Source organism: Abrus precatorius, unplaced genomic scaffold (assembly GCF_003935025.1).
Source record: "Abrus precatorius isolate BTA unplaced genomic scaffold, Abrus_2018 Scaffold8, whole genome shotgun sequence".
Lineage (NCBI taxonomy): Eukaryota > Viridiplantae > Streptophyta > Magnoliopsida > Fabales > Fabaceae > Abrus > Abrus precatorius.
In genome coordinates, this window is record NW_020874428.1 from 29,096,865 (window position 1) to 29,110,196 (window position 13,332).

At 32.5% G+C, this 13,332-nt stretch overlaps 3 protein-coding genes across 8 annotated transcripts; 2 read left to right on the top strand and 1 right to left on the bottom strand.

Annotated features, from left to right (window-relative positions):
• The first annotated feature begins 1,363 nt into the window (after positions 1 to 1,363).
• LOC113874641 (probable F-box protein At4g22030) lies at positions 1,364 to 2,617 on the top strand. Its single transcript, XM_027512857.1, has one exon. The coding sequence runs from the start codon at positions 1,364 to 1,366 to the stop codon at positions 2,615 to 2,617; it is 1,254 nt and encodes a 417-aa protein (XP_027368658.1).
• A 2,446-nt stretch (positions 2,618 to 5,063) lies between these two features.
• Positions 5,064 to 6,347, top strand: LOC113874642 (probable F-box protein At4g22030). The gene has a single exon (XM_027512858.1). The coding sequence runs from the start codon at positions 5,064 to 5,066 to the stop codon at positions 6,345 to 6,347; it is 1,284 nt and encodes a 427-aa protein (XP_027368659.1).
• A 1,845-nt stretch (positions 6,348 to 8,192) lies between these two features.
• LOC113874925 (aminomethyltransferase, mitochondrial) lies at positions 8,193 to 11,930 on the bottom strand. Of its 6 annotated transcripts, none has more exons than XM_027513223.1 (5): positions 11,655 to 11,844; positions 11,059 to 11,107; positions 10,390 to 10,950; positions 9,767 to 9,885; positions 8,229 to 9,497 (listed from the first exon to the last, which is right to left on the bottom strand). In XM_027513223.1, exons 3-5 carry the CDS (start codon positions 10,945 to 10,947, stop codon positions 8,951 to 8,953), a joined length of 1,224 nt encoding a protein of 407 aa, XP_027369024.1. In that variant the 5' UTR covers positions 10,948 to 10,950; positions 11,059 to 11,107; positions 11,655 to 11,844; the 3' UTR covers positions 8,229 to 8,950. The 6 variants fall into 6 exon arrangements, with proteins under 6 accessions (XP_027369027.1, XP_027369024.1, XP_027369022.1 ...); XM_027513224.1 differs by having other exon boundaries at positions 8,231 to 9,497; positions 11,704 to 11,835; XM_027513225.1 differs by lacking the exon at positions 11,059 to 11,107 and adding an exon at positions 11,513 to 11,589 and having other exon boundaries at positions 8,231 to 9,497; positions 11,704 to 11,792.
• Positions 11,931 to 13,332: the final 1,402 nt, after the last annotated feature.

Genomic DNA, 13,332 nt, shown 5'->3' on the forward strand with positions numbered 1-13,332 from the left:
ATAAAATATTTTTAGTCCAATCAATCATTAAAATCAACATTTTTATAAAATAAATTAAGAATGTTAATTTTTTTTATTAAAACATAATTAATATTATGGCATTATTATCTTCTAATAATAATATATCATTTAAAATATAAATTTTTATTATTAAATTATATATTTATAAATGTTATATTTATCTAATATTTACCATATATAACTATTAAGACAATATTATATGATTTTATAAATAAACAAATTAAACTAACAATTTACCAAAAAATTACAAAATTTTAAGCACTGTGTATGTTTATACATGTGTGTTTGAGGTAGCATTTACCCAAACATATTATGTAACGTGTATCTAAAATTACTACGTAAAATAATTATTTTGAAGTGACATAATATAACATATTTATATGCGTATCACAATTTTAAAATTTACTAAAACTAAAATTAATAAAAAAAAATTAAAATATATTAAAAACATGAAAACGTATTTCACTTTATAAATTAAGTAGTGCATTCATTTGATCTTTTAATATTTTTTCTCTAAATATCCTCTCATTCAACATACTAGTTTTTTTTTGGATTTATATATTTTTTTCACATTTAATTTTTTTATAATTATTTTACATCCCATATTTTATTATCTCTATCTTCTCTGCTCTTATTTCACACACATTCAAGAGTGTAAAAAGGCATTTTTAGTTTTTTTTTTTTTTTATCATACTATTTATCGTATATTTCAACTTTCTTTTATTTTTTTCTATCATTTTTTATCCTTCAACCCATCTCACAGTGCACCCAATTAACAAGTGTCCCTTCTCACTTTGATGATACATTAATGGTCACATAATACAGATTACATTTCAAGATTACAAAATTAAGGTTAAATAGTGGGAGGCACTTGGAATTGTTGGAAGTGATAAAAAGTCAAATTAATCTAACGAAATAAATCAAAAGAGACAGTAAAGGAAGCGATAAAGACAAAATAACTCTTATGCTGTTTTTATCCTTAATAGATTAAGTATATAACACAGTTTGACATTTCCTCCAACATGGCGTTGGGTGGCTTTACTGCGTCGCATGTTGAAAGTGGAAAGCCAAAGGGTTGAAATTTCGAACTTGAAACTTACAAGTCTGAGAGCTGGAAAGAGTCAGCCCCCACAAGAAGGCCAAGTCTAGTCTTCAACAATTGATCAATTCATTGTCAACATCTTTTGTGGGCTTCTTTCATTAATATATATATATATACGCACACCTAAGCCTCAATCCCCATCTCAAAATATTCATCAAATCTCTTTCAACCCCCAATTTCATCTCCTCAACACAAACCACACACAGAGAAGAAACTACGATCCGATTATTCAGTCCCACCATGGCTTCTTTACAAACCACAGCTATTCTTTCTTCTTGTTGTTACTCTTTAAGGGCGGTCAACGCCTCCATCCATGTCCCTAAACTTCCACGGGTCACTTATTCGGTTCCAAAAGTACCACTAAGAAAGCTGCATATTGAGGATTTTAATGGATCTATAGACACAACCCCATCAGAGAAGAATGCCATCACCACACAAATATATGATAATTTATACAGCTCTAACAACGAGTCCAAGGCCACTACTCAACTCTACGCAATTCTAGAGGCTGTTGCTGACAGAATTGAAATGCATACAAACGTTGGCGAACAAAGGAACAACTGGAACACCCTTCTTTTGAACTCCATCAACATGATTACTCTCACTGCCACAGCCATGGCTGGTGTTGCTGCAGCCACAAGTGGTGACACTGCACCGCTTTTGGCCCTCAAACTATCATCCACTCTTTTGTTTTCTGCGGCTACCGGGATGTTACTCATCATGAACAAAATCCAGCCTTCACAACTCGCTGAGGAGCAACGCAATGCTACAAGGTTGTTTAAACAGCTTCAGACTCAAATCCAAACCATAATCGCTCTTGGAAGTCCTACAGAAGAAGATGTGAAGGGTTCAGTGGAGAAGGTTCTGGCGCTTGACAAAGCTTATCCACTTCCATTGTTGGGAGCCATGCTTGACAAATTTCCTGCAAAATTTGAACCTGCTGTTTGGTGGCCTTCAACTCAGTTCCAAAGGAAAAATAAAACCAACGAAGTAAGAGTACAAAGCAAGAGGAATGGATGGAGTGAAGAACTAGAAATGGAATTGAGGGCAGTAGTTGAAGTGGTAAAGAGAAAAGACATTGAGGACTATGAGAGGCTAGGAAACATAGCGTTGAAGATGAACAAGAGTTTAGCCATTGCGGGCCCTTTACTCACTGGCATTGCAGCAGTGGGGTCTACATTTGTGGGCAATGGGTCAATGGCAGCAATAGTGGCAGTGATGGCTGGGTCATTGGCTTCAGCAATTAATGCTTTTGAGCATGGAGGGCAAGTGGGTATGTTGTTTGAAATGTACAGAAACTGTGGAGGATTCTTCACGCTGTTGGAAGAGACAATTGAAGCAACGCTTGATGAGAAAGACTTCGAGAAAAGAGAAAATGGTGAGGTGTTTGAAATGAAGGTGGCAATGCAGTTGGGAAGAAGCGTTTCGGATCTGAGACGACTTGCATCAAAATCTGCTTCACATCGTAATGAATTCGCCAGCAAACTCTTTTAACATAACATTTCATGACAACGCATTCTTTTGTTCTTTGTTGTATAGTCTGACATAGCTTCACACTCGAGAGAATCTGTATATATATATATATATACACTATACTTGTATACCTTTGTGAATTTGACTCAACCATATTCACTTCTCAATTTTTCTTGTTTTAATACGAAGATTTTTATTTGTTACGTTGCAATTTAATATTTTTGAAATGGTTCCCTTTCATGGAGATAGAAGGTAATTCACCTCCCTCTTGTTGCGCTTGCAACGTAGCTCCTAACGTTGAAGAAGTGCACAAACAAATCAGGGGACTCCAAAAATTAGAAAGTCATGCAAGATTTCAAGAATACATATATAATTTGTAAATTAAGCATTCATTCATATGCAAGGAGGGAAAATAATATACTCTCTAATACATTTATTTTAATATATATATATATATATAGTTATTAAAATTTATAAAAATATAAATAAAATAATTAAATTTTAAAAAAAATTCACATATTTTTATAATTTTTAATACATTTTAATTAATAATCACGAATATGTTGTAAATAAAATTGCTATAATATACATGTCGTTGGATATTTACGCACTAGTAACATAAAATGAAATAAAATAGAATAAAAAATACTTTTATTCTATCCTTTTATCCGATCTTTTCATCTTTTAAAATGAACTGTACAGTGAAACATACTAATAGTAAGTTACTATCATTTAATTAATTTTATTTCACTTTAATTAGTATTTCTTTTGTCAATCTTAATTAAATATAGTCTTAAATTCAAAAGTTTAATGAACAGTCGTCTCCCCGTTTTATTTATGTCGTCAAATTACCAAGAATATTAGTCGTCGGATATTTAAAATCATTAAGGATAGACAGTCATGGCATATAACCAGACCAAACGCCTTAAAAACAGAATTGAATTTTATTTAAATAAGTTTGCACAAACATAATATATTGAATCAAATATGAGAAACCAGACTCTTAACTTGGTTCTTTCTGTACCTTGTAATAAGAACCTTGAACATCATTGAAGTGTAGCAAGAAGGACGTCAAGAAAAACGGGAAAAAATATCTTAGTCTGTTCGTACGTAGCCGATCATTCTTGTCTTATTCTTGATAATAAGCGCTTTTGAGTAGTGAGTTTAATTAGGGTTAGTCTGTTTAAACTGAAAAAAAAATTCTGTTATATAATATAATTTTCTTTTTTTAAATGTATTAAAACATTAATACATTTTTTATTGTAATGTAATATATATATATATATATATATATATATTTATTAAAGTAAAGGTGACTTTTACTTGTTCTTGTGAAAAACATTTTTCTTTCTTAAAAAAAAATTCAAACAAGTGAGTTCTTAAATATCTCACACTACTTAAATGAAATTAATTGTCAAATCTTGGCAACAGAGTCCATGGCACTCAATAATTAATTTATTATGATGCTTCAGATATTAATGGTAATATAGTATTGTGCCGTTATTTATTGTCACCAATATTTATTATGGACTTATTTTTTACGCAGTGCCTCCAAAATCAAACTCACCCTTGGCGTTCGTCATTCTTGAATAAAATTATCTGCTGATAAAGTCCACACACAGATTTTTGTCTAACGATAGTCCTATTTCAAAATTAGCTCAGTGGAGCATTTTAGATAATTCACATTGCCAAAGACACTTCAAAAACTACACTGAACATATAAAGTGGAAAATTATTTTTTACATATATTTTTATAAAATATCAAAATAACAATTTAAACGGAGAAAGATATATATTTTTCTAATGAATGTAAAAATGAATATAAAAATATGACACGGAATAATGAGAAATCTTTATATAAAGTGTAACTAGAAAGTGCTCGGATTAGTTTTTTTTTGTGTCATTTTTTGTTTAAAGTGAGAAAGAAAATAGAAATAGAAAAGTAGAACGTTAATCTACTCCATCTGTGAAGTTCTTATTTACGTTGAAGGTGTGTGTACACCTACCACCACCCCTTCAAAAGAATTAGTTTTTCTGAAAAAATCAATGACACCGTATAGTAAATGCCATTGTATTGAAAATTGAATAAGTAAAAGGTACTAGCTGAAATAAAAAGAAAGGTATAAGTAAACAGTAGCTTTATTTCGTGTATGACTATTCTTTCATTCATTTTGTAAGGCAACATTGCGCAATGCAGTCTTATGGTTTTACCATGTCCCATGTTCAGAGCCCAACGGCGTGAGCCCGTGGTTGGAAATTTTGAACAGACCAAGTCAATGAAATTGGTCAGTCTTAAGTTTCCTTATTTTGATTTGACTTTTCTCTTCTGTTTTCGTTAGTTATATATAAATACCGCCATGCACCCATCTAAATACATATTCACACCACCTTTTCTCCAAACTCTCGTAATAAACACAGCATACACAAAACACTTCAATTACCTCACAACTATATCTACTCTCATTTCATGGCTTCCATACAAACCGCGACTCTACTTTCTTCTTCTTTTTCTTGCTTGTCTTCAAGGAAAGTAAATGCCGCAATCCATGTCCCAAAGCTTCCAAGAGTCAATGTCTCATTGCCAAAGATACCTACCATCACTACAAGAAAGTTTGTTGAGGGGTTAACATTCACAGACTCGGTCCCATTACTTGATCAAAAGAATGTCATCCCTAGCACACAGTTAAACGATGATTTATCCAATTCTACACCCTCTATGTGCACCATGCAACTCTACGCAATCTTAGATGCCGTAGCTGACAGAATTGAAATGCACAAAAACATTGGTGAGCAGCGTGACAATTGGAACACCCTCCTCTTGAACAACATCAACATGATTACACTCACTGCTGCAACAATGGCTGGTGTTGCAGCCGCAAGTGGTGCAGGTGCACCCCTTTTGGCTCTGAAACTATCGTCCACTCTTTTGTTTTCTGCCGCCACTGGAATGTTGCTCGTCATGAACAAGATTCAGCCCTCACAGCTCGCTGAGGAACAGCGCAATGCCACAAGGTTGTTTAAACAGCTTCAGACCCAAATCCAAACCACACTTTCTCTTGGAAATGCTACAGAGGAAGATGTGAAGGGTTCAATGGAGAAGGTTCTGGCGCTTGACAAAGCTTATCCACTTCCATTGTTGGGAGCCATGCTTGACAAATTTCCTGCAAAATTTGAACCTGCTGCTTGGTGGCCTTCAACTCAGTTCCAAAGGAAAAATAAAAGCCACGAACGAAAAGTGAAAAGCAGGAGAAATGGATGGAGTGAAGAACTAGAAATGGAATTGAGGGAAGTTGTTGAAGTGGTAAAGAACAAAGACATTGAGGACTATGAGAGGCTAGGAAACATAGCGTTGAAAATCAACAAGGGTTTGGCCATAGCAGGCCCTTTACTCACTGGCATTGCAGCAGTGGGATCTGCATTTGTGGGCAATGGATCAATGGCAGGTATAGTGGCAGTGATGGCTGGGTCATTAGCTGCAGCCATTAATGCTTTTGAGCATGGAGGGCAAGTCGGTATGGTGTTTGAAATGTACAGATATTGTGGCGGATTCTTTCATCTGTTGGAAGAGACAATTGAAGGTGCAGTGGAAGAGAAAGACTTTGAGAAAAGAGAAAATGGGGAGCTCTTTGAAATGAAGATGGCTTTGCAATTGGGAAGAAGTGTGTCACAGCTGAGAGAACTCGCCGCAAAATCAGCTTCCTGTCGAACGGAGGGAATAGCTGTGGATGAATTTGCCAGCAAATTGTTCTAAGCTATAACGTTAATTCGTTGACTTTTTTTTTTCATTTTTGTAAACTAAAAAATTATCAATTCTTTCATTCTTTTGATGTAGAAAGGAAAGACTAGGTTTAGATCAATGCTTATTTCCTTTATGAAAATTGGGATATGCAACATTTTGTCCCCTACTCCTACCAAATATGTTTAATATATTATTTTTTATATTCTGACAACTTTGCTATTCAAAATACAACTCGGTGATTTTTCAAGCTGCAAGTAAACTGACTGAATATAATAAAACTGGAGTATAATCCTTGTCAAGGCTCTATGAAATTGAGATTTTGGTATAAATTATTGATGAGGATCTATTCAAATAAGGTTAACTAATGAGTAATGTTTTTTAATAGTCCAACCACTCGAAATTTCATGGGAAACAGGGAAAAGTTTAAATATTCGAAGTAGAGCATCTCAACTCTAGAAAATTAAAGAAATGTTGGTAGTACATTAATTTTTACCACATGTTATACAAAAAAGAGAGAAATAAAAAGAATTTCAAGAGAAATGTGTAATAAATAGATAATGATATAAATTATGGATCACCAAAAATAATATTGTACGTGATGTTGTATATTGTTATTTTATTTATAATTTACTTTTTTATTTTTTATATACATATATTTGAAAATACACATGAATAGAATGTGAAATCATTATTACCATTTTGTTATTTATTAGCTATAATTTCTTCAGATGTATTTTATTTTATTTTTAATTATAAATATCTTTTATAAAAAATAATCATGTTCAGATGAAGTTATTCTCGGCAACAAAACTTCGCTTTTAAACATGTTTTAGAAATACAATGCATTAGCTTTCCAAAAAAAAATGTTTAGTAAGACAAGCGCAATTCTTTCCCTTTTTTGGCCTCTAAAATTTGCATGTTGTTTACCTCTCTTTCTCTTTTACATGTATGAGATGAAAATCATCCACGAAGTGGCAGCTCTTTGACCTTATGATTTTCTTTGATCTATTCAATACTCATTTGACTTTATGAAGGATATAGTAAGTATAACCGAATCATCCTACGTTAACTTATACCGTAATTAAATTTTTATTTAAAAGAATGATCAGTTCATGACTTCTTATTTATATAAGCTCCGAGATCATGTCATAAAATTTCTAAAATTGATAGATGAAAACTTAAAAATAATGCTATACTTAACAAAAATTTATTTTGACTATACATACACAAGAAGGATAGCCATTTGGCCAAAACGAAAATTTTAGGTACAATGCTACTTAACTTTTGCCTACGTAAAGATGTTGAGCATCTGCTCAAGAATGTTACACAAGAAAAAGATATTTAATATATGTTGAAATTTTATTCATGTGTCAAAGGTTGAGTTATTTTTTTATGTTATAAGATAAAACATATTTTCAATTTATATAAATAAGGTTGCATTTAGTTTTAATTCATAATTTTTTATTAATTTTAATTTTCATAAATTTTAAAACTTTTAAAAATAGTTATTTTATCACTTACAAATAACGTAAAATATATTTAAACACATCATTACTTGTTATATTTGAATGTCATTACTGTGAGTAATAATGGAGACTACTTTTAAAATTGATGAGGATCAAATTTAATATATATATATATATATATATATATATATATATATATAAAGACAAGATTTTCTTATACCAGTGTAAGTTTAAAAACTCTTATACTTAATCTGAATTTTTCATTTATCTTAAATTTAACAATTTATTACTTTACTTACTATTAGATTTAAATTAAATAAAATAAGTGTAAGAATTTTCAGACTTACACTAGTGAAAAAAATCTTTCTCCATACAGGGATATGTGTGTATTAAAAACATATTTAAACATAAATACTAACTCAAAATCAGACAACATAGGTCGTTGTGCATCTCATAAATGTGTATAAGATACTAGTATACAACATAAATATGAGCCAAATGATCTATTTTAAAAGAATAACACCCTTTTGTTCACCTTGGCACTAGATTTTGAACAAATGGCTCACCATGCTATAGGATTGATTCACGCAAGTTAGCTGGTCATATTATCCATACGATCCAATATGCGTTTTTCACTTCCCACCATCCCCATTGTTAGAAATAATTAGAAAACAAAGGATGTGTTGGTTATTATGTTGAAATTGCAATGCCGTAGTTCTAATTTTCCATCTTTTGAGCAACTGTGTGAACAATAGTTGTAGAGATTGTACAACATCATCATCATTTCCTGGACATAACCCTGTGAACGCTAGTCTGACAATAGAACCACAATCAACTGTTTCAACATGAAACATTATTGTTTCTTGATAACTTCAGAATGGTTACTTGAGTTTCAAGGATGTATAGTGGATAATTCTAACTTGGTAATTGGCTGGGAAAATGTCGAGAAATATCATGATAATATTTGTGAAATTCAACTCATACATATCTGAGAATTGATATCGAGTTATGAATGCAAGAGAGAGCCTAGTATTTTATGTGAGAAAGATAATGACATTAACATTGACTGTAACACTCAGATAATGGGAAAAATTGTCAACATGGGGGCGTAATTTGAAAATGTTTGAGATAAAAAACGTTGGAAGTAAATCAAGATGGCTTGTAGTATTTTGTTGGAACAAATGGCATTTTCGTAACGACCCCTTCATTGGCTTTTCCTCGAATAATAATCTTTACTTTGGTGCCAGCCTTGTGCAATCCAGATTTCACATATCCCATGGCTATGTTCTTCTGTAGGCAAGGACTGAATCCACCACTTGTGATCTCCCCAATGTTCTTGCCTCCTTCATCTTGAATCTCACTGTGGCTTCTAGGAGGTGGACCTGAAGAAACGAAACCAACACGCCTGATGGAAGGACCTCCTTCAAGCTGTTTCAGGATAACATCAGCTCCAAGAAAACCACCTTCTGCTCTCCTCCTCTTCCCTATAGCCCATGTGAGTCCTGCCTCAATAGGTGTAATGTGTTGTTCCAAGTCATTCCCGTATAAGCACAATCCAGCTTCAAGTCGCAGACTATCTCTAGCACCCAATCCTGTCAATCTTATTTTCCCTTCAGATTTTTCCAGTATTGCCTTGGCGAGATCTACTCCATGCTCCGAAGGAACTGATATTTCAAATCCGTCTTCTCCAGTGTACCTGAAATTTTATAGTGTTATTATGCATGGTACAACCCAATGAGAACAAGCACGTTGTCCCTGACAAAATATGAGCTAATAACACAAACATGCAAAATAAAATTACAGTTCACAAAAAAAAAAAGAAAAAAAGAATAGTTTATCTTGAAAGGGAAGGATAGATAGCCAGAGTACAAGAAGATGGAGTTTTAGGTAACATGATTACAACTCAGATGAACTTTCAAAAATAAAGTGCTGTTGTTGGTGAAAGAAAAAGACAAGAAAGCATACCCTGTCCGTGTAAGAAAGCACTGTGAGCCATTGATATCCAACACACGGAACTCCCCAAAGTATAGCTTACTTAAATCCTCTTTTGTCAGGTGTTGAAGAACAGGGGCAGCAAGTGGACCCTGCACCAGAGACAATAAGAATCCTTTATTGATGTTACAGTGAGGAACAGTTAATTTAAAATCACCTGAACAAGTGAATCGTAATCATTTAATGAGCATGCTAAACACAAGTTTTAATATTCTTTACTGTAGGGAAAGAATAACATGCAACATGGCCAAAAAGTATATGACACTACAATAAAAGATATGAGAGTATACTGAACAATATCCTAAATCATTGGTTTTACAGCCATCTCAAGTGAAACAGATTGAAGGGAAAAACTTAACATTTTCAATCTTAAAAGGACAATTTTAATAAAGAAACAAGGTAGTGGACAAAACACACATGCATGAATACTTCAATACTTGCTGTACTAGATCTTAACAATTAAAATGCATATATTTGCAAATAACTATAGGAAGAGAAAACCTTAGAGGCTGCAGGAGATAGGTAATACAAAACAAACAAAACAAGTTGAAAGTGTGTTTGGCCAGATATCAATGTGGGAGAGCATGTTAAATGACCTGCAGAGCAAGTAGAGATCTCTCATCATGGATGTGCCACGACACATCACCACCTTTGGCCTTGAATGCCTTCATATGCGCCTCAATATGAGCCAGATCTTTATCCCTGCACCCAGCATTCACAACCAAGTATATGTGGTCATCCGTCACCTTAGTAATAACTGAATCATCAATTGCCCCTCCCTTTTCGTTTGTGAAAACAGTCAATGTCCCAGTTCCAGGGGCAAGCCCGGCAACATCAGCAATGACTAGCTTTTCAAGGAATTGGACAGAGTCCTTTCCCTTGAGGCTTAGCCCACACATATGAGAAACATCAAAAAGGCTACCATTCTGCCTACAATTTATGGTTGAGTCCATGATTGAGTCCTTGTATTGAATTGGCATGTTCCATCCAGCAAAAGGAACCATCTTCCCACCATTAGCAACATGGAAATCATAAAACACTGTCTTTTTCAGCTCAGCTTCTGTGGCAAAACATCGACGAGCAACAGCCTTTTTGTCTCCATGGGCAAGACGGCGAGTGATTGATTGCCCAAGTTGCCACAAAGCTCCCCTCATATTCTAAGCAAAATATGGGACAAAACAAATTAACGGGTTAAGATAACAAGTCATTGACACACCACAGGGGTAGCAGGATTTCATGCCATTGTAATGGAATCATGTCATTACCGGTATATAGAAAGTATGGCTATGGCACAAGACATTTACTCCCCCAAACCTAAACGGCCAAAACTTGCATGTCAAAACTGAACAAGATATTGGTTGGCATTGCTGGCAGAGACATAAACAAGGCTAATTCTGGCTTCTAGATTCCTAAAAGGTGGAACCTTTGAGAAAATAAATACTAGTTCTTCTCTTAAATCATATGTGATCGCACTCAGTGTACTTAAACAATGAAACAAGCTTCCATGAAAAACTAGAGCGTCCCATCACACAAAAATTATCATAGAAAATCAAATATCAACCCGTGACATTTTGCAGAACTCAGAAATCGAATCAACATATCACTGTAGCATGGCAAACGAAATACGGCATGAAGAATAAATAATATATTATATAATAAGAAAGATCATAATTATTATAATAAAATGAGGTTGTTTATCAACTACCCCACAGCACGCACCTAGAATCACAGAAAAACCAAATCAAATCTCTATAATTTTGGCCTAGATCTAAACTTCAATTTCAGATCGTCAGAAACTGAGAAACCAAATAAACGGATCATTATGGTGCATTAAGCGAGGATGAAAAAAACAGGCACCCACGTGGTAAAATGCAACAGAGAAAGAGATAGAAGAAGCGTAGAGCGCTAACAGAGATTGGTGTCTTCTGGGTATGGATTTGTTCAGAATGAAGCAAATGGGGAAGCCCAAATAAGCATTCGCATAACAGAGAAGAGAAGTGTGTGTATGGTGTAGTGGGTATATTATATATGTGTGTATGAACCAAGAGGCACGCTTATCTGATGGACTTGGACATAAATATAGTAAGATATTTAAATAATTAAAAAAAAAGAAAAAAAGAAGAAGGAGTTGGTGGCTGTGACAGGTGAGAGGTTCCTCTTCCTAAATCCTAAATCGAGAGTCGATAATACCACATCGCCAGCGAGTGGTTGGAGCACTACCCGACCACACTCCCTTGTCCTTCCCAATCCCCTCTCAGTTACACTAAAATGAATTTAACAATTAAAATGATAGTTTCATAATTTATAAAACTAAAATAAATATCCAACGGCTGTGGATGATTGTCCGTGATATTGTCCCATGCTAATAAATGGGACCCACTTTTGTTGTGGAACCAAATTAATCACTCATAACTCATCAAAGACAATTTTCTAAACTGATGGATGCAATTTAGTCGCTGTTTTTTGCTTCTTTATTCTTTTTTCCTTGTAAACATGTGTGTTAAGGGCTTTTGATTAAGAAACTAATAATAATATTTTTTTAAAATATATTTAAAAATTTGAGAATGAACATATTTTTAATAAAAAAAATGATTTAATTTTTTAATCATTACCCTAAGTACTGTTAGCATTTTTTTCTTCAACTAAATTCAATATGAACATATTGATTTTTGTGATGGAATTTTCCAAAAGGTTTTAATAATATGAAGCGATGATAAGTTTGCGCCATTTTTTTTAACCCGCTGTATATTATGACAGCTACGTAATATATTTTTTCGTATAAAATAGAAGCGCTAGCGTTTATTATAAAGCCCTAGGCCTTACCCTTACACACGATTTATTAAAAGAAATATTAGATTTTTTTGTACTTATAATTTATTTTTTATATAATTTTAGTATTTTTAATTTTAATTATTTATCTATATTTTAAAATTATTTTCTACTTTCAAATTTCGATTTAATAATTAATAAAAATACAGCAAATATGTGATATTATTAAGTTTGGTGAGATTGTCTGATCATGAAAGGGACGGAAAGGAAACGAAAGAAACTGACTTAGAAAGGCAAAGACAAACGTCTGTTAGTGTGTTAAGAATATTAATTAAAGAAACAATATTGTAAATACACTGCTCTTTATAATTTTTATTATCTTGACTTATTTTTTTATAAATAATTATTTATTATTAGTTTACAATTTTATTAATTTCAGTTTTTAAAACAAATTTTAAACTTCTAAAAATAATATTTTTAAAAAATAATTATTACATTAAAGATATAAAACTATAATAAGTAGCTTTAATAATATTTTATTATCGTTATTTACTTAGATTCACTTTTAAAGATTAAGTTAAAAAATTTATTTTTAATTAATACTTAACATGTTCTTACAAAAAAATATGATACAAATTTAGATATAATAATTTTTATTAATAATTATATAATTCAATAAATTATTATCATTCAATAATATGATTTTTACAAAATATTATTTGTTAATTTTTTTTATATTCTTAAATACGTATTGAACAAATTATTTAATT

Excerpts from the sequence above, each read along its gene's own strand:
- LOC113874642 (XM_027512858.1), top strand. The coding sequence starts at position 5,064 with ATGGCTTCCATACAAACCGCGACTCTACTTTCTTCTTCTTTTTCTTGC.
- LOC113874925 (XM_027513226.1), bottom strand. The coding sequence starts at position 10,947 with ATGAGGGGAGCTTTGTGGCAACTTGGGCAATCAATCACTCGCCGTCTT. Across the intron at positions 9,886-10,389 it reads GATCTCTACTTGCTCTGCAG|GGTCCACTTGCTGCCCCTGT; the intron begins GTCATTTAACAT and ends TCTCTGGTGCAG. Across the intron at positions 9,498-9,766 it reads TGCTTTCTTACACGGACAGG|GTACACTGGAGAAGACGGAT; the intron begins GTATGCTTTCTT and ends ATAAAATTTCAG.
- LOC113874641 (XM_027512857.1), top strand. The coding sequence starts at position 1,364 with ATGGCTTCTTTACAAACCACAGCTATTCTTTCTTCTTGTTGTTACTCT.